This window comes from Natrix helvetica (assembly GCF_964273705.1).
Source record: "Natrix helvetica genome assembly, chromosome: 10".
NCBI lineage: Eukaryota > Metazoa > Chordata > Lepidosauria > Squamata > Natricidae > Natrix > Natrix helvetica.
In genome coordinates, this window is record NC_138561.1 from 22,376,819 (window position 1) to 22,394,654 (window position 17,836).

General features: G+C 53.5%; 2 protein-coding genes across 3 annotated transcripts in view; one reads left to right on the forward strand and one right to left on the reverse strand.

Moving 5' to 3' along the window:
- The window catches only part of PIEZO1 (piezo type mechanosensitive ion channel component 1 (Er blood group)), a 55,070-nt gene extending 48,354 nt beyond the window's left edge, over positions 1 to 6,716 (reverse strand). For both annotated transcript variants that reach the window (XM_081963695.1, XM_081963694.1), the window contains exon 1: positions 6,502 to 6,716. In XM_081963695.1, coding sequence (XP_081819821.1) covers positions 6,502 to 6,565 — 64 coding nt within the window. In that variant the 5' untranslated portion in view covers positions 6,566 to 6,716. The remainder of the gene's footprint in view (positions 1 to 6,501) is intronic.
- Positions 6,717 to 7,962: 1,246 nt separating this feature from the next.
- Positions 7,963 to 12,698, forward strand: CDT1 (chromatin licensing and DNA replication factor 1). Its single transcript, XM_081963576.1, has 10 exons — positions 7,963 to 8,341; positions 8,755 to 8,898; positions 9,167 to 9,381; positions 9,531 to 9,725; positions 10,011 to 10,156; positions 10,418 to 10,503; positions 10,612 to 10,800; positions 10,913 to 11,044; positions 11,385 to 11,586; positions 12,158 to 12,698. The coding sequence occupies exons 1-10, from the start codon at positions 8,009 to 8,011 to the stop codon at positions 12,319 to 12,321; spliced, it is 1,806 nt and encodes a 601-aa protein (XP_081819702.1). The 5' UTR covers positions 7,963 to 8,008; the 3' UTR covers positions 12,322 to 12,698.
- The last annotated feature ends 5,138 nt before the right edge of the window (positions 12,699 to 17,836 follow it).

Genomic DNA, 17,836 nt, shown 5'->3' on the forward strand with positions numbered 1-17,836 from the left:
ACGCCAGGAGGGAGACAAAGAAGCCTCTCTTTGATCTCCCGGCCTTCACAGCCGGTTGGAGGAGCCAAAATTTAATTTCATGCAGGCTTCAGCCTCAGCACCTTCTGGAGCCAAGGCCCTGCTTTCATAAGCAACGCCGGGGGCTTCTGGGGCCCCCAATGGGAAGAAACGGCAACTCCCGGAATCCCCAGCAGCCTGGCCCCAAAGATCAGAGGGGCCCAAGCCACGGAAGACCCCACCCATTTTAATCTCTTGAGTTTTTGGATCATTTCCTACAGGCAGCCCTTTAAGAGGGCAGGTTGGAGAAAGCCCACCAAAGAGTAAGGGGTTGCCTTCCCCGGTGAAGTACCCTGGCTCCTCTTCCCCTGCTGTGGGACCAGCGGCCCTCCCCAGCCAAGACCCTCCCCCACTAAAGGCCAGGGTCACCCAAACCACTTTCTGCTCTGCTTCAGCAACTGTCTCCAGAAGGTTTCCATGCCACAAAGCAGAAGAAAAACTGCTGCTTTCGCAATAGCCCTTAGACGTATATATGCTGCTTTGCAGGGATTTACAGCCTTCTCTAAGCAGTTTACAGAGTCAGCATAATTGCCCCCAGAAGGATGGCAGGCTGAGTCAACCTTGAACCAGTCAGGATCGAACTGCTGACAGTGAACCAAATTAGCCTGCAATACTGCATTCTCACCATTTTGCCACCACAGCTCTTTATTTGCCCGAGTCCCTACGGGGAGAGGGGGCGGTCTATAAATTGAATAAAACCTAAACCTAAAATTGCACATGTTTACACTTAACGGCGTGACCCTGTCATCCACACCTACTCAGGAGTCCAATGAGAATTTCTCCATGGCCTCCCTCTGTTAGCATTCCTCAACTCCCTCATCCTGCAGATGTTGGACTACAACATCCATCACACTTTCTCCCCGTCTGGTCCTTTCTTTTCAGAGTATTCGTTTTCTCCTCCAAGATAAAAAAAACAAACCAACCTTCAGATCTTTACGCTGCAGGACCATCGATCAGCAAACTGCTACAAAGCCAGGCTAATTAGAAAACCCCCACATGTGGCAACTTAAGTCAACAGTCAGTGCCTGTGTAATGGCGTGCAGCGTTTATGATTAATCATGCACATGCTACCCAAACAGTCAAGAGAAGCAAACTTCCTGGTTCAGTGTGTGAGAGGGAAACCAACTCCAGCTGTCTCCCTTCTTACTGCCACGGGAGAGACTTTCAAAACAATTCCATCGGCGGAGCAAGGAAGAAAGTGGCGGGAAGGAGCCCTTCCCCTGGTCTTCGCATGACTCTTTCTTTCCTTCCGCGTAATTGTTCCAGGCACAAATCGCTCTCGTGGGCTGAGCAAAGTAGCCAAACTCCCTGGGAAAGAGACGAGGGGTGCCAGGTGGAGCGGCAAGAAAGGGAAAAAACTTTTCACAAGTGCTCTCACTGTCACACATTTCTCCATTATTACCAACGCAACACACACACACTCACACATACACAAACAAACAATACACGTTGCAGGGGATCAACCCACAAAGCTTGAACTGAACGCTGCAGCAAAAGCCAGAAGGGGAGAAAAGCCAGAAGGGTCCCTTGGAGCTGAGCTGCCTCTATTTCACAGAGAGGATGCCCGCCGGATGCCTCTGGGAGACACAAGCGAGTTCCTGGTCAGAAAAGTGAGACAAGGAGAAGCGCTCCCAAGGCAGCTGAACTCCCAACGGTCCCCTTTTATTTCTCTTTACAAGAAGAAGAGAATGAGATGCATTTTATCAATGGTTAGACAATAGAAACAGAAGTTAGAAAAGAAGGAGATACAAAAAAGAGGAAATGAATGTGGAGAGAATTTGATGATGAAGATGTTATGTACTATTGTATTGTAATAGTTACGTACTACTGTATTTAGTTATATTATTAATAGTATTGTGGTGAATATTATGTGGATTTTGATTGTTTAAAATCCAGATACCACACTGTTTGGTGGAAAGGGAAATCAATATAAATAAAATAAATAAAACATGAAAAAAAAAGAAAAGGAGTCCCGTCCACCCCCAAATGCAGCTGAGGGCTAAAAGAGAAAAGAGCCAATAGGGGATCCAGGCAAGGACAGAGAAGTCAGAAAACAGCAAAGACACATTCAGCAGGGGGAAAGGGGAGTCTTCATAGCCGGACATTTCCTGTTTTTGTTCCAACTCTTACCCCAGTGTAAGCCTAACCCTCAGGCTTGGCTACTGGAAGATGTGTGGAATTCTGGAAGTTGAAGTTTGCGCATCCTTCAGGTGGCCAAAGTTGAGAAACTCTGTCTCACTTCCACCTTTTTGAGACCCTGGCAGCCCATCTTGAATTTTATAGACATTTTTATACAAAGTCATCGCGAGGTTTTGGAAGAGCATTGCCCAAGAAAATGTCCAGCTTTTCCCCTTAACTGCAGCCCCACAACCCGGCCGGAGACACCTTCCCCCGCTTGCTTGTTCAGATACGCACCGTGCGTGCAACAGTTCTTCACGTAAGGGCTCCAGAGTAGCCTGACATACTTGGAACAGCAACAGGATCCTGACCTAAACTAGCAAACAAGACTAAAGCCCGAAAGAGGCTGTGGGATGCCGCACACCCAGGTGGCAAAAACTAAGTGCAACACAGCAACGCTGAAAAATCTCTCTCTCAGGCATGTCAGGTTTGCACCCCTCCTGCAGGCCGAAGGGCATTCAAGGCAGCCGAGGCCAAACCTTGAAACTATAAATAGTTGAAAAGAGTTGAACTGTATCCAGGCTGCAGAAAAGCCACCGGATTGTGTAATGGAGGTAAACGGGTCTACTGTTTCCGCAGCGTCTCCTTGTCAGGAATGGTGGCCTAAAAAAACAGCGTCTCAACAGAGCAACATTTGCAGGTATAGTTATTATGCTCACATCCTTCTGCTCGGTGAGTCACCAGTGGGGCAGGCAGCAAGAGAGAGGCCCACAGAAACTTTCTTTTGCCAGTCTAGGAATTAGCCTTGGATTGCCAAGGCAAGCTGCAAGGAGAGGCTCACTGCTGGCTCACCCCCGGCCACGTGGCTCCGACCACAAATGAAGCTCCAACAGCACTTTTTTCTGAGCTCCAAACACAAGCAAAGGGGAAGAATCTGGTCCATCTCAGCCACTGACTAGCACTGAGGACATCCATACGCTGGTTGGGTGCCTGCCGAGATGCCTCTGCATCATTCCCACCACACACAGGCATTCACCCCTCAACCTATCTTGGCAGCTTGACCCATTCTCCACTTCTATGAGCTCAAAAAAGAAGCCACTCTTAGCCACTGACTTCCTATCCCCAACACACACACACACACACACACACACACACACACACACACACACACGGTCTGACAAGGTACAAAAGAACCGCCCCTTTTCTCTGCAATGGTATTCCTCAACCTCGTAACCTGAAGGTGTGTGGACTTCAATTCCCAGAATCCCCCAGCCAGCTCTGTCCCTCCTTGAAACAGCTGCTGCTTTGCTGGCTTCATCTTTCTGGAATGCAAAGGCTGCTGCCCAGGGGGCTTCCCCCAAAAGAGAGATTAGGAGGATGAGCCTTGTTGTGAATCTGATTACCCACAGAGAATATGCTTTCATCTCATTCGGCTGTAAGAAAAGGAGTGTATTTTGAAGATAGACTGCTCTGCTTGCATGCAATGCCATCTGTCACCACAAGGCCTCTCTAACCGGGAGCCCTTCCTGGATTTTTATTACTACAGAGTCCATCATCCTCAGTCTGAGCAGTCAAACCCGGGCTATTTGAACCTCTGGTGTGGTAGTATCTGGCTTCACTGGGGGGGGGGGTCATTTTGCTCAAAAGTTATCATTCCTGCCTTAAAAACACAGTTGCACACTTGCAAAAAGACAGATATAAAATTCATGTGTGCAAACCACTATTTTCTTGGGTCAGGTGCAAGATGACCTTCTCTTCCAAAATCTCTGCAAAGGACACAATTCATGGAAGCCAAGCAGGTTTCAGGCTGAAGAGCACTTTAAAAAGTGCTGATAGCTGAAAACAGGTTTCTGGGTGAGAAGCAAAGCATTACAATTTGCAAAGAACTTGGGGTGGGGGGAGAAGGAAGTGTTGGCCAGCCTCCTCCTTTTTCCAGTGTGTAAGCATACAATCATTTTCCAACAGGTAGCATAAAAAAAAAGGAAAACCGTCTTGCACAGCCAGAGTAAACGGAATGGCCACCACCAGGTCTGAGGAAAACCAATCAGCACAGGCTGAAGAGACTCAAGCTGTCCAAAGATGTCCCTGCTTCTCTCCCTTGAACAACCTGGATGGACACAGCCCCCTCCCCCCCTTTCTTCCTGCTGCTGCTGCACCTTCACAACAGTCCAAGGATGGGCAGGGATGTATGCGTTGGTTGAATATTTGTGTAAAACAGATTGGCTACAGGGGGATTTTCAAACCCTGGTGTGTGTGTGTGTGTGGTGGGAATGGGGAGAAAAAGAACAGAAAAGGCTGAATATCTTTGGATGGACACTCCCTTCGACCTGGGAGGAGAAGCCAGGAAAACTAAGACACAAGAGGGAGGAGGGAGGGGGCTGTAGCCAAGCCTTCTAAAGGGACAGATTTTTTCCCAATCGGAATAATCCTCAAATGGAGTAAGAGGCAGACTAAGAAACTTGCATCACCTCCTTTCACAACAGATTTCAGCAAAAGAAGCTTTTGGGAGAGGCAAGCTCACCTACCAGCGTAACAGGACTTGCACGTGCCTTTTTAAAGACAGACATAAGGAAAAAGAATCATCACCCAAACAACCTAAACTCATGAGCCGCTTCCATGATGCAAGCTGGGCCCCTGTCTCCCCACTAACTCCAGTGCAGCCACAGTGAGGGAGACCAGAAGGGCCTGGGAAAAAACGGGTTGCACAAGCTGCCCAGGTTATGACTAAAGAGGAAAGAGTTCAGGGCCATTGAAGAAGGCCTCCGCATCCCTGGGGAATTCCCTTCCGGCGGAAAGGGGACCCTAGAACAATAATAGTTCAGTTCTAGACACGCCCTGGAATTGCTGATAGTGCCAGAGACAGAAAGCCAATTCTGAGCAGTAAGTACAGAGTCAACCAGGTTCTTGGCTGATGAGCTACCTCTGCTTCTCTTCCCCTTTGGCCCTGGGAAGGCAAGGTTACCTCACGCTTTGATGTCCACCAAAGGCCACATGCATCTCCTGACACAGCCTCATTCAAGTCTTTCCCGCATCTTGAATTTTACAGTGAGGAGGCAAAGCAGGATGCTGGGAGGTCCCTCGGTCTGCTTCCTTCAAGCCCAGAGGATGGGGCTGTATTTGGGGGGGGGGGCACCTGAACTCCCAGGAATTTCCCGTTCTTCTTCCACTGGGCTTTGAAGGGAGAGCTCTGACTCCCTGCAAAATCTCAGACATTTCTATCACCCTTCCTTCCCTCTGTGGGCTCTTTTCTTCCCTGTCAGTTCACAAGAGTCACTGTTCACACATTTCCCTCCATCCAGCCTCTGGTCATCAGAATTCAGAATCTGCATGCTGACCCCTTCCCCTTTCACATAAGGCAGCAGGGCATTTGAAGGGAGGTTAGTGATTCCTGCAATTCCGTTTCATTCCGGAGGGTCCCCAGAATGGGACTTTGCCTTTTGCAATCTGCACCCCTCAATTGCCAGTGACCTGCAAAATCCATTTTCCGTGAGTCCCCAGGAATTCAGAAAGAAAGTCACTCCATTGCATGAACTATGCAGCTTTCAAGATGTCTCACCACTATGAGAGCACATGTAATTGCTACCTTCACCCAACACGCCTAACTAGCCAGCCAATTACTCTCACCCAGGGAGCTGCTGGGCTGACTGGCAAAAACCTTTGTTCTGCGTTTTTTGGCTGGCGGTTTAGGCTTCAGTACAACGGCTGCAACCAGGAGCCAGACTGTTTTTAATCACTACTAACCCCTTCCACCAGGTGATGCCGACCTGGCCGCCTCCAACCTTCCTCTGGGGTTTCTTTAACAGGTTGGAAGGGCTCCAGCAGCCCAAGCTGGAAGCAACTCAGGATGACAACTTTCCTTCTCCGCAGCCGCCTCTGCGGGCACAGCCAGCGCACGGGGCGTGTGTGCAATACAAATCCTCCCCAGGAGAAGCGTAGCTGTCCCCCCCCCCCCCCAAGGAGGGCCGAGGAGAACTGGGGGGCAGCTGCTGCCATGGCGGTTTTGAGCCCAGCCCGGCCAGACCTCCCCTCGTTCGGCCGCTCCACCGGGAAGTTGGCAGCCGTTTCTCTCGGGTGGGGGAGGTGGGGGAGTTCACAGACCACCAGCCAGCCTCCAACGCTTACATGACGGCTAACGAGCTTCTACGGGCTCGGGAAAGGATCTCTTAAAGGTCATTTAGTCCAGCCCTCCCCGACACAGACCGTCCGCAGCAGCCTTCCAGCCCTCCGGTTCCTTCAGGCAGGAAGCAGCCTCGCGGCCGGAGTGCGACGGGGCGCGACCGGGACCGGCTGCCAAAGCGCCAATGCCCCACGCCCGGCCCCGCTTACCGGCCAGCAGCGAGAGCGGCAGCAGCAGCCAGTAGAGGACGCCGCACAGGACCCGCAGCTCCATCGCGGCGCGGCTTCAGTGGCAGGGTCGGCGGCCGGCCGTCGGCATCGTCCCAGTCGGGGCTCCGAGTCCCGAAAAGACGCCTGGCTGGGCGCAGTGCGGCGGCGGCGGCGGCGGCTCCGTCGGCTTCGCGCCCCACCCGAGCCCAGCCGCCTTCTCTCGCCCTCGGCCCGCGGGAACTTCGCCAGTCTCCGGGGGAGGAGCGGGGGGCGGTCTCGGCTCTGCCCCGCAGCCGGACCGAGCCTCTGCCTTCCTGCCTGCCTACCGCGCAGCGCAGCCTCCCTCGGCCGCCGATGTCCCGGCTCGCTCTGGCCGCGCACGTGCCAGTTCAGACCCGCCCGCGTCCGCCGCCGCCCACCCGCCGGGGTCGCCCCCTTCCCCTCCCCTCCCCTCCCCTCTGTCAGCGCTATTCTCCGGGCGGCAGCACCACCTAGTGCTCGCTGCGACGCCCTCTCCGGCACGGCGGATCCCGGCGGGGAGACCCTCCACAGCCCCCACTCGGCTTGCGGCGGCTGCTTAGCCTGGACTCAGGAGGAGGTCGAGGCTCGGGGGCCGCTTCCCTCCCGCTCCCGAAGTGGCCCCCGAGTCTCCTCAGCCTGGGCTGCTCCGAAGGGCAGCTCCTCCTCCCCGCCCCGCCAGAACCCCCAGCTGCCACCCTGAGCTCCGCCGTCGATGGAGCCCCGGTCTCGCCCTCTGCCGCCGTCCAACGACGCCCCCCGCCCCCCAGGTATCCGTCTGGCCTTACCTGGAATCCAGGCCGGCCTTCTCGCTCCCAGCCGCAGAAGCTCCGGAGCCCCAAAACGCTGCCCGCCTCAGCCGGGACCCTGCCGGGTTGCTTCGGGCAGCGCAGCGGAACCCCCGCCAGCCCCGCTTGAAACTAGCGAGGGGCGCCGAGGAAAGAAAGCGGCCCCAGAGCGGAGTTTCCTGACGCGTATCCCGAGGCTTTCGGAAAGGCCTTCCGAGGAGACCCGGGCTCCAATTCCCCCCTGAGGCGGCATCAGGGTCTTCGCGTACAGCCGGCAGCTGCGGCGGCCACTTGGGAGGCGCAGTTCCTGGGGGAGACGGAGCGAAAGCCGCCGGCGGAGAGGCTCCCCCTCGGCCCCTTGCGGGCTCCTGGCTGAGGGCCCGGGGAGGGAGGCCGCCCCTTTGCTCCGGAGCCAGGCGAGGCGAGCTCCCACGAGCCCGAAGGAGAGGGGGGGGTCCCTTGGCGGGGGCTACGGCCTATGGCCAGCCGGGGATCGTGACTGCCCCCCGCGGCCTTCCCGAGAAGCCCGGCCGGGGGAAGCGGCGCTCGGGCGCCCCCGGAGGGTCCCGGGCTGCCGCGCAGGCTCTGGCAGGGGCGGGGCGGGGCGGGGACGCGGCGCCTTTAAGAGCGCAGCGCGGGAAAAGGGGGGGGCGGGGCTTAGGCGGCCCGGGAAAAGTGGCCACATTGTAGCGGCGGCCGAGATGGCGCAGCTCCGCCTGACCCGCTTCTTCCCGCAGAGCAAAGCAGGCCCGGGGCGGCCGCGGGGCGCCAAGCGACGGAAAGGGGCGGCGGGGGAGCCGGGACTGGAGCCGGGCGCCGACCGGGCCAGCCCCGAGCAGAAGCCGCAGCTGGTTCCGCCGGGGACTCCGCTCGGCTCCGGACCCCCGCCCGCCGGGCCGCGCAGCAGGAAGAGGCGCCGCTCGGGGCCCGAGCTGGAAGCGGAGCGAGGCCCCGTCGCCCCGCATCGCCGCCCTCCCGAAGGGAGCGCCAGGAAGAGGCTCCTGATGGCTGAGGAGGAAGAGGAGGCGCCGGCGGTGAGTGGACCCTCTTGCAGGGTCCCTTCAGCCGGATTGACGGGCAGGCGCCGTCGGCATGCGAGCCCCGGTCTGGACGCAGCCATGTTGAGCCCGCTTGGATGAAGCCCCCTCCCCGCGACCCGGTCCGGCTGGGGGAAAGGCGGGGTCTGCTTGGTCTCCACATGTTGCTCTGAAGGTCTCTAACCCGGCCTGATACTCGGTTGTGTGAACAGAAGCCCCGTGTCCTGCCAATCTGCCCACCTTTTCCAGGCTGCCTGCTCTGGGAGACTGGCCTGATTTGTATTTATCTCCCCTACTCTGCCTCCCCTCCTGCTTTGCCCCGTCCCGGCCAGGTTTTCCTGAGCGCCAGGAGCCTGTGGCATCCGGGGGTGAACCCTGGCTGGGGGTCTGAGGCTCTGCTTCTGTTTCAGGGCTCTGCTTGCCCCACGGGGTCTCTGGGGTCTCCCAGCCCCTCCTCCCTGGATAAGGAAGCAAAGCAGCTGGTGAACGAGATGCTCTCGCCTGGCTTGAAGTTGGGGGGAACCTCGGTGGCCGTGGCCAGTCTGGAGGAGAAGGTGAGGGCAGGGCTGGGTGGGGGATTCTGCCAAAATTGGTCCCCCCTGCATTGCAGATTTGAACTGACCTAAGATATCAGTGCCAATTCTGCTCCCCCTGGCTTTGTGTCCTGGCCAGCCTTCCCCCTACCTCTAAAGCAGCTTCCAACCTTCCTTTTTCCTTGGGGGGTGGATTTTGCAAAGGGGGCACTGCTTCGTTGCTCAGCCCAGCAAATGGGGAGGAGGGGGGGCAGCCACCTTGCTGAGATCATCTCCACCTTCTGTGCAGGATGCACCCCAAAAGCAGCTCCTGGAGCTGAAGGGCCGCCTGGGCAAGATCCACAGCCTGGTGCAGAAGATCAGGGGCGGAGCTGCCGACCTGGAATCCAGCAGTGACCTAAAGAGCCGATTGAAACGGGCCCGGTTGCTGGAATCCCAGATTCGCCAGAGGAAACTCTCCCCAAAAGAGGAAAGGAAGGATCTGGAAACCACTGCGGAGACCAGGTGGGGAAACGGCTCTGCCCACCCTGAAGCAGAGTTTGGAGGGGTGGGCTGGGTCTCTGGCACGACTGGCTCACCCGAGAGCAGGTCTGATTCAGTCGGCCGGATAGAGAAGCCCACCATTTGAAGCCCCCCTCTCCCCTCCTGGCCAGTGAGAAGGTGCCGGCCTACCAGCGCTTCCACACCCTCGCGGAAGACGTGCCCCCCGGCCTCCTGCTGCCCTACAAATACAAAGTGCTGGCCGAGATGTTCCGTAGCGCAGACACTCTGGTGGCCATGATGTTCAACCGCCTGGAAGCGGTCACCTTCGACAAGGTCAAGCAAGGCGTGCAGGAGATGACCCGCAAGTGAGTTTCCTTTCAGGCACTGGGCGGGAGACTTCTGGGCACCGGGCAAGCAGGGCTTTACGCCAGGAGCCTCCAACCTTGGCCACTTTAAGTCTTGTGGGCTTCAACTCCCAGAGTTCCCTAGCCAGCGGATGAGGTGTGGACACCTGTTTAGAGGCATGACTGGAGCTTTCCGTGGGGCTTAAGTGAGGAGACTGCTTCCCATCCACGCAGGGCTCGCTTTGGCCTTGGCCATGGTCTTCCGGAAAGCTAATGTTGCCCCCTAATCTGCTTCCTGTCCTGTAGGCGCTTCGAAGAACGGCACTTGGGACAGATAAAGACGGTGTACCCAGGCTCTTACCTTCTGCGCCAAGAGAGAAACATCCCTTCCTTTGGTGGGCCGGGCAAGCGAGGCAGCTACCAGCTGACTATCGAGCCAGGGCTGGGAACAGGTGGGTCTGGCCGGGAGGCCACCTGCATCATACAGCAGCCCCCCCGAGAACCAAGGAAAGGTGCCATGCCTTGGTGTTTGTCTGCAGGGGTGGCTGGGCATTTTCCTCCAGCAAGGAAGATTTTTCTGCCCCACCTGCAAATGTCCCTCTGATGCCGCCACACCTTCCTCGCTTCCCTAAGGCCCGTGGGGTTGGGGCTAAGATTGGAGGGGTCACCCTGAGCATCGCCACTTGTGCGCTGATTCCTCCTCTCTCCCCCAGGGGAGAAGCTGACCGCATCCCGGCTGATGGAACGCCGGAGCATCTTCTCCAAGAACTTGACAGCCATGGTCAAGGAGCACCACAAGGCAAGCACTTCTGGGGGGGGGGGAGCTTGGCACCACTTCCTCCCCTGCTGGCAGAGCAGGAAGGTGGCCTTCCCCATGCCTTGAGACTCGTGCTTGGCCTCCCCCTAGGCGTTCCTGGCTTCTCTGGACCCTCCGATGGTGATAGCGGAGGATGAGCTGACCCGCTGGCACCCTCGCTTCCGGGTAGACGAAGTGCCTGATGTGGTGCCCGCTGAGCTGCCCCAGCCTCCCCACGTGGACAAGGTCACCACCGCGCAGGAGGTGCTGGCTAAGGCACAAGGCATGCTGACGCCCAAGGTACAGCCTGGGGGGAGGGGGGGGGGGAGTTTTGCCCCAGGTTGAGCTATACACACAAGCCTTTGCAAAGGGTTTTTAACAAGAGCACCTGCATTTTCGCCTCCCCAAACAGATGGAAAAGGCGCTAGTCAACCTGGTCCTAAGGACGGCGGACAGCAGCCCCTCCAGCCCGCAACCACCCCGCCCAGCTCTGCCCGGGACCCCCAACAGCCTGAAAGGCGTCTCACAGTCTTTAGTAGAAAGGGTGAGTTTACCCACCCCTCAAGCTGGGGCTGCTGCTAACTCAGGGCACTGCCAGTTCCCCTGCCTGAGCTCCAGCCTCTATACCTTCAACTAGGTTTGTATCTCTTGCTCCTCCTCGGGCGGTGGGAGGCCATGCCCCCCCCCCTCTTCCAGGACGGGCTTTCCCAACCGTGGGGACTTTGAAGACCATGGCTGCTGGGGAATTCTGGGAGTTGAAGTCCACAGGTCTTGCCAAAGCTGGGCCCCCTCAGGGTTCTGCTGCCCAGGCACCAGGTGCCCACGGCTGGAATTCCACCAGTGGTGCCCAAGAGCGGCCCCTTACCCACCTCCTCTCTCCCCAGGTCAGGGCCAAGGAGGCTCAGAAGCTGCAGGCGCTGATGACACGGAACCCCCAGCAGGAGCAGCGCCTGGCCATGCTGGGGCGCCTGCCGGAGATGGCCCGTCTCCTGCGCAACGTCTTCGTGGCAGAGAAGAAGCAGGCCCTCTCCATGGAGGTGGCATGCCAGCGGATGACAGACAGCTACCAGGCGCTCATGCCCACGGGTAAGGCAGGCAGGCAGGCGGGTGGTGGGCGTAGGGAAGGGAGGAGGCTGTCAACTAGGCCTAGTTGTTCCGTAACCACAAAGCCCCGACCGCCTTTGGCAGCCCAACAGGAAAACCACTTCAGGGGAGCCTGGACTGAGAGTTCTCCAGCTGAGCCCCAAGGCCTCTCCGGGGTCTTAAAGAGTTGTGGATTTCAACTCCCCAGAAATCCTCAGTCCACCAGCCAGCCATCTCTTTTAAGTCCACAAATCCACAGGTTTTGCCAGCCATGCCATTCACATGACTTAGAATTTGCCACCGTTGGACACCCCTGGTCCAAACCATTTAAAGTTTGAGCGGATCGGTTCCCCTAAATCTGGCACTGCATTAGATTTAGTGCAGCAGAGTTTCCAGAGATTCAGCTGGAGGTTTGATCTGCAGAAGAAATGCTGTCCTGCTGAATTGAGACTTCCTCGCGCGATGCTCCCCCCGGGAAGGGGGTCTAGACCCCCACACCCCCCAGCAATGGCTTCTCTGGTGTTCCTATGTGGCAGGCTTCTTATGTGACCCAGTTCCCCCTTTTCCCCTGCAGGGGAGATGGAGAAACACCTCCGCCTCTTCGCAGAGCTCCTGCCGGATTGGGTGCGCATCCTTGCCATTCGCCAGGAGAATTACCTGAAGCTGGACAAAGCCATGGATCTCAATATCGTAACCGAGAGGCTAACGGCCAGAAAGCAGGAAGAGGAGAAACTCTGATATGGGGGGGGGGGAGGGAAGGGAGATGGCCAGAAAATGGACTTCCTGGGGGAAGCAGACACCTTTGTTCCAGATGGGAATAGGAGAGTAGATTTTCTCTCCAATGGAAAGCCCACAAGCTTTTTGGCAGAGACACCACAGAGGGCGGGCGGGCATCGTTACATGATTCAACAAACCACTTTTTTAAAGGCACAAAACATTTTTGTCTCTTGGCCAGTTTGGAAAATGCATGGCTGCCTTTCCAGGGAGGGAGGGGGGAGGCTGGAATCCCACATCCTGTCCATGAGTCAAAGAGGAATGCTCTATTTTTTTTTCTTTTAAAGAAAGGCTTGTTCTGTCTTGAAATGTGATTTGCATACGAAACTTGGCATTAAACTCCACTTACTTGAAGCTGGACAAACTCATCTCTATCCCCCCCCCGCCCCCCTTCCTAAGTGCAAACAGAAGCCCAAGGCTGGTTCCGGAGCACAAACGCTTCTAAATCACAGACACCCCTTGAGCAGTTCCACTGAGGCTTTTGGCCCCCTGAACAGACGACCAGTGACCCACAGGGCCAGGTAGAAGAGCAGCGTGTCTTTAATAGGAAATAGTTTTACAGAAGTGTTTCTTCTTTCTACTGATTTCTAGTGTAGCAAAATAAGGAGCCCTCTAGTCCTTCCTCCCTCCTTCCCTCTCACCTCCCACCATCCCTCTCTCCTTCCCTCCCTCCCATTTTCCCCTTACCTTCTCCCTCCCCTTCTTCTCCCTCCCCTCCCTCCCTTTTATTTTCATTTTTCCCCCCTAACGCGTCGATCCCAGGCACCAAAACGAGACTTATTGCATTCCTCCTCTCCCTGCTCCCCCAAAAGCAATGAAATTAAAACCCATCGAAGAGATTAAATCAAAAGGAGCTTCCATTTTCTAACACAGCGCATCGTCGGCAGAGAGAATCGGGAATTCCGGAGACAGACAGACAGACATCAGGCGTCATCCAGCCGTCTTCCTCCTTTCGGATGACCCCGTCACGATCTGCTATCCGAGATCTTCACGTCCTGCAACAATAAGACATTAATCCCTCCCAGTGGTGAAATTAAAAAGAAATTCCCTACTGGTTCTGTGGGCGTGGCTTGGCGGGCATGGCTTGGTGGTCGTGTGACCGGGTGGGCATGTTTTGGTGCTCATGTGACTGGGGGCATGGCTTGGTGGGCATGTGACCAGCGGGAGGCATGGCTTGGTGCTCATGTGACCGGGCAGGCGTGGCTTGGTCATGTGACCAGGTGGGTGTGGTTTGTGGTCATGTGAGCAGGTGGGCATGGCTGCACAACTGACTCACACACCATGTAAAAGCAGCTGGACTTCTCACAAAATGAGCCCCTGCAACAAAGCGGGAACCATACAGACAACCCGGCATGCTGATTGTTGCACAGCTGATCAGAAATGATTTTTTTTTAAAGGGTCCCACAGTTGAGCAGAACAGCTGATCGTTGGAACTTTAACAAAAAAAACTTTTCTAAGCAGTTTTTTTACTACCGGTTGGGGCGAAGATATTGAGACAGACAGATAGATACAGATAGATGATAGATATAATCAGATAGAAAAATAGATAGATAGATAGAAAGATAGATAGATAGATAGAAAAACAGATAGAAAGAAAGAAAAATAGAGATGAAAATAGCTTAGATAGATAGATAGAGAACAGATAGGTAGATGGATAGATAGATAAGATAGATTAGATAGAGATAGATAGATAGATAGATAAAGAGAGAGAGAGATGAAAATAGGTTAGATAGATAGATAGATAGATAGATAGATAGAGAACAGATAGATAGATAGATAAACAGATGATAGATAGATAGAGAACAGATAGATAGATAGATATAGAGATAGATAGATATATGTATATCTTCCTAAAAACAACCATTATTATCAAATATTTAGTCCTTTCTCTTAATGGACCCAAATGTGCATGTATTTGCAGAGAGAGAGAGAAAAAAAAGGGGGGGATTTCTATGGGTGGGGGAGGGGGGTCATTCCCTATAATGGAGCCCCGAACCAACGTCTTGGCCTGGCAGGGAAGGATGGGTCTTGTGATCCAGCCCAATGGGAGGGGAGGGGGGAAGCAAGCCGCCCGCCTCGGAAGGGGAGGGGGTGGCTTTTCCAGCCCAATGGATAAATCGCCACCAGGCCGCGGAGGGGGCGGTAAGGCAGATAGGGAGGAGGGGGCTGCAGACTATGGGCTTTGTAGTCCATCCCGATTTCGGGAGGAGGATGGCGAGGGAGGGGGGGAGGCAAGAGCGTCGTCTCACCCGATCGGAAGGAGGGCAGTCGGGCTAGCCTGGCTGGCAGGGGATTATGGGTCGGGCAGGACCACCACCCCGAGCCGCGGCGGGGGATGATGGGCCTTGTAGTCCCGGCCTTCGAGGAGGAAACCACCACCCCGCTCGCGCGAGCCCAGCCTGCCCGGGGGAGCCCGTTTGTGAGGGAAGGAAGCCCTTACCGGCGACTCCGGCTCGGAGGCCCCGGCGAAGAAGGGGGAAGCGGCGGCGAGAAGGAAGGAAGGCCCCGGAAGCGCGAGGCCGCTGTTTGGGTCACGTGGGGGGGGATTGCCGGAAGAGAGGACGGTGGCCGCGGAGGGCCAGTTCTCACTCCTCGCCGCGCCGCCCAGAGAGGCGCTCGCGGTCTCTCTGCTGCCCCCTCGTGGCCGTTGGCGTCGCTTCGCCCTTCTCGGCTGCTTAGAAGTGAAGTGAATAGAATAGAAAAGAAAATAGGAACAGACTAAGCTAAAATGGAATTTAGAATGGAATAGTAGGGAAGGGAAGGGAAGGGAAGAATAGAATAGAATAGAATATAGGAATAGAATAGAAAATAGGAATAGAATAGAATAGAAAATAGGAACAGACTAGAATAGAATAGAAAATAGGAACAGACTAGAATAGAATAGAATTTAGAATAGTATAGAATGGAATAGAAAAAGGAAGAGAATATAGGAATAGAATAGAATAGAATAGAGGATGGGAATGGGAATAGGAGAAGATTAGAATAGAAGCAAAGGTAATAGATTAGATTAAGAGCTGGAAGGGACCTTGGAGGTCTTCTAGTCCAGCCCCCTGCTCAAGCAGGAGAACCTATACCATTTCGGACAAGTGACTTTGTAGTGTCTCTTCTTAAAAACATCCAGGGATGGAGCTTCCACCATTTCCGAAGGCAGGCTGCTCCATTGGTTGACCTACATCTCTTAAAACTGGGGAAATCTGGGAGTTGAAGTCCATCCATCCTAAAGTCTGCTGGAAGGGATTTCTGGGAGTCAAAAGTCCATGTCTTAAAGCTTGCTTGCTTGCTGGGGAATTCTGGAAATTGGTTTCCCCCCACCAAGTTGCTGTAATAGAGAAACACTCTCCTTGCTTGTATTTTCGATACCCCAAATTATGGTTGGCTGAATGTCAGCTCATTGGGTGCAGCCTAGCCTATGTTTGCATACCACGCTAAAACCCAGATTGGCTTAATCGCAGTTTACTAACCCTAGCCTTGCTTGTGGTGTGGCCCCAGCAAAGAGTTAATTTTTTCCATGTCCTTGAGTGGAGTCACTCAGCTGTTCTCTATCCAGCCCAATACATGTCTGACTCATTCAAATAAACAATCACAGTCTTTGATTGTGAAAAGGTGAATTCAGAGCCAGCAAATCTCTTCCAGTTCAGCTGCTACGGCCTTTCTCAGCTCTTCAGCCCCACACCTGGCTCTTCACCCAGATCCTCCTCCCAGGCCTGGCACACACAAACACATACAACACACAAACCACACCCTCACACAGGCTGCCTTTTGGAACGGACTGATCTGGTCCCACGATGGGCCACTCTCTCTTACTCTACACTCTCATTGGAATGACTTTGTGGCTCTTCGTTGCTTTGCATGCATTTGCCTTCAGAGGTTGTCCTATTTCATGGAATTTTAGAGCGTGTCGGCCCGATCATTTATGACAGGCCATGCCTTGGATCTCAGATTTAGCTTGTTTTGCAAATGTATTTGACTTCTATTTTAAATTTTATGTGGTGTATCATCTGTCCTGATTACCATCATGATAAATGTAACTTGTATATTGTATAGTCAACATGCTCAATGATAGATAGGATGATTGAATGGGTAGAATTAGATAGAATTAGATGATAGAATGAATGAATGAGAGTGGATGATTGAATAATGGGTAGAATAAGATAGAATAAGATAGAATAAGATGATAGATAGATGATAGATAGATAGATAGATAGATAGATAGATAGATAGATAGAAGACACACACACAGAAGACATAAAGATGCAGATGGAGGTAGGTAGGCAGGTAGAAAAAGTAAACAGGAAAAGTTATCCCTTAGTTTCTTAGGGTGTAAAGACAACAGAGGAGATGTCCCTGCAGCCTTGCCAAATTCTGTTAATGTAGCTTCACAATAAAATCAAATTGCTATCTGCTCGTTTCTCCTCTGTGGTCTACCTCGCAGGGCTGGCAGATAGCTGGCTGTTTTATAGGCTGGTTGGTTGCAGGGATTGCCTGCTACAATGTCCTACCTGTCAATGACTTCTTCAGCTTCAATCGCAATAACACACAGGCAAACAATAGATATAAACTCAAGGTCCAAACTTTTGTGTGTGCAAAAAATAGATGGGGGGCAGGGCCAACCAGAGGTGGTACTGGCCGGTTCTCCGAGCTACTCAAAATTTCCACTACCGGTTCCTCCAGAACGGGTCAGAACCTGTTGAATACCCACCTCTGCTCCAGTGGCCCATTTTGCATCATCATGAGAATATATTTCTAATAAAATATTTTTGACATACCAATGGAAACAAAAATGAAAACACAACAAGGGAAAGTAAGCACAGCAGGATTTATTATAGAAGATCTTGTAGGACAGAAGCTCATTTTCCAGTGAGGTTGTGAGTCTGTTTTCATTTGTTTAGAAGACACAGTGAACCAGGAGTTATAGAAAGTATGTCTAAACACCAAACGCCAAAGGGTATATATGGTAATTTATTTCTTACAGAATTTGTCAGCGGACAGGAAAAAAAATGAGATTTATCCATTTGGCACAGCCTAAGAAAAAAAAACCCAGAAATTGAAAGGACAAAAAAATCCCTCTTTTTACAACAGAAATACTAAATTACCTCTCCACACACACCCCTATAACAATATTACTGATCAAAATAGGCAGGATTTTAAACACACAAAGACACAATTCAGAAAGTTTCCTGTGAATTGAAGTATGTAAAGTCCAAAGGTGTACAGACCTGTTGGGGGGGGGGGGGGGAGAGATTCTTATATTGAAACAAAAAACTGGCCCTGTAAGGAACCACACAGAGCAAAGCTCAACAAAATGCACCAATCTTCCTAGTTTAAGGTAAGGATTAAAAATTCAAATTTGGGTCCCTCAAGAGTATTTCCTCATAATGATAACCTATATGTATTTTTCTCACTGCATTGAAAGTAAAGGATGGAGTGTGGGAATAGAACAAGGTACTTTTTCCACCTAATACTGGTTAAAAAGTATCTA

Excerpts from the sequence above, each read along its gene's own strand:
- CDT1 (XM_081963576.1), top strand. The coding sequence starts at position 8,009 with ATGGCGCAGCTCCGCCTGACCCGCTTCTTCCCGCAGAGCAAAGCAGGC. Across the intron at positions 8,342-8,754 it reads AGGAAGAGGAGGCGCCGGCG|GGCTCTGCTTGCCCCACGGG; the intron begins GTGAGTGGACCC and ends CTTCTGTTTCAG. Across the intron at positions 10,801-10,912 it reads AAGGCATGCTGACGCCCAAG|ATGGAAAAGGCGCTAGTCAA; the intron begins GTACAGCCTGGG and ends CTCCCCAAACAG.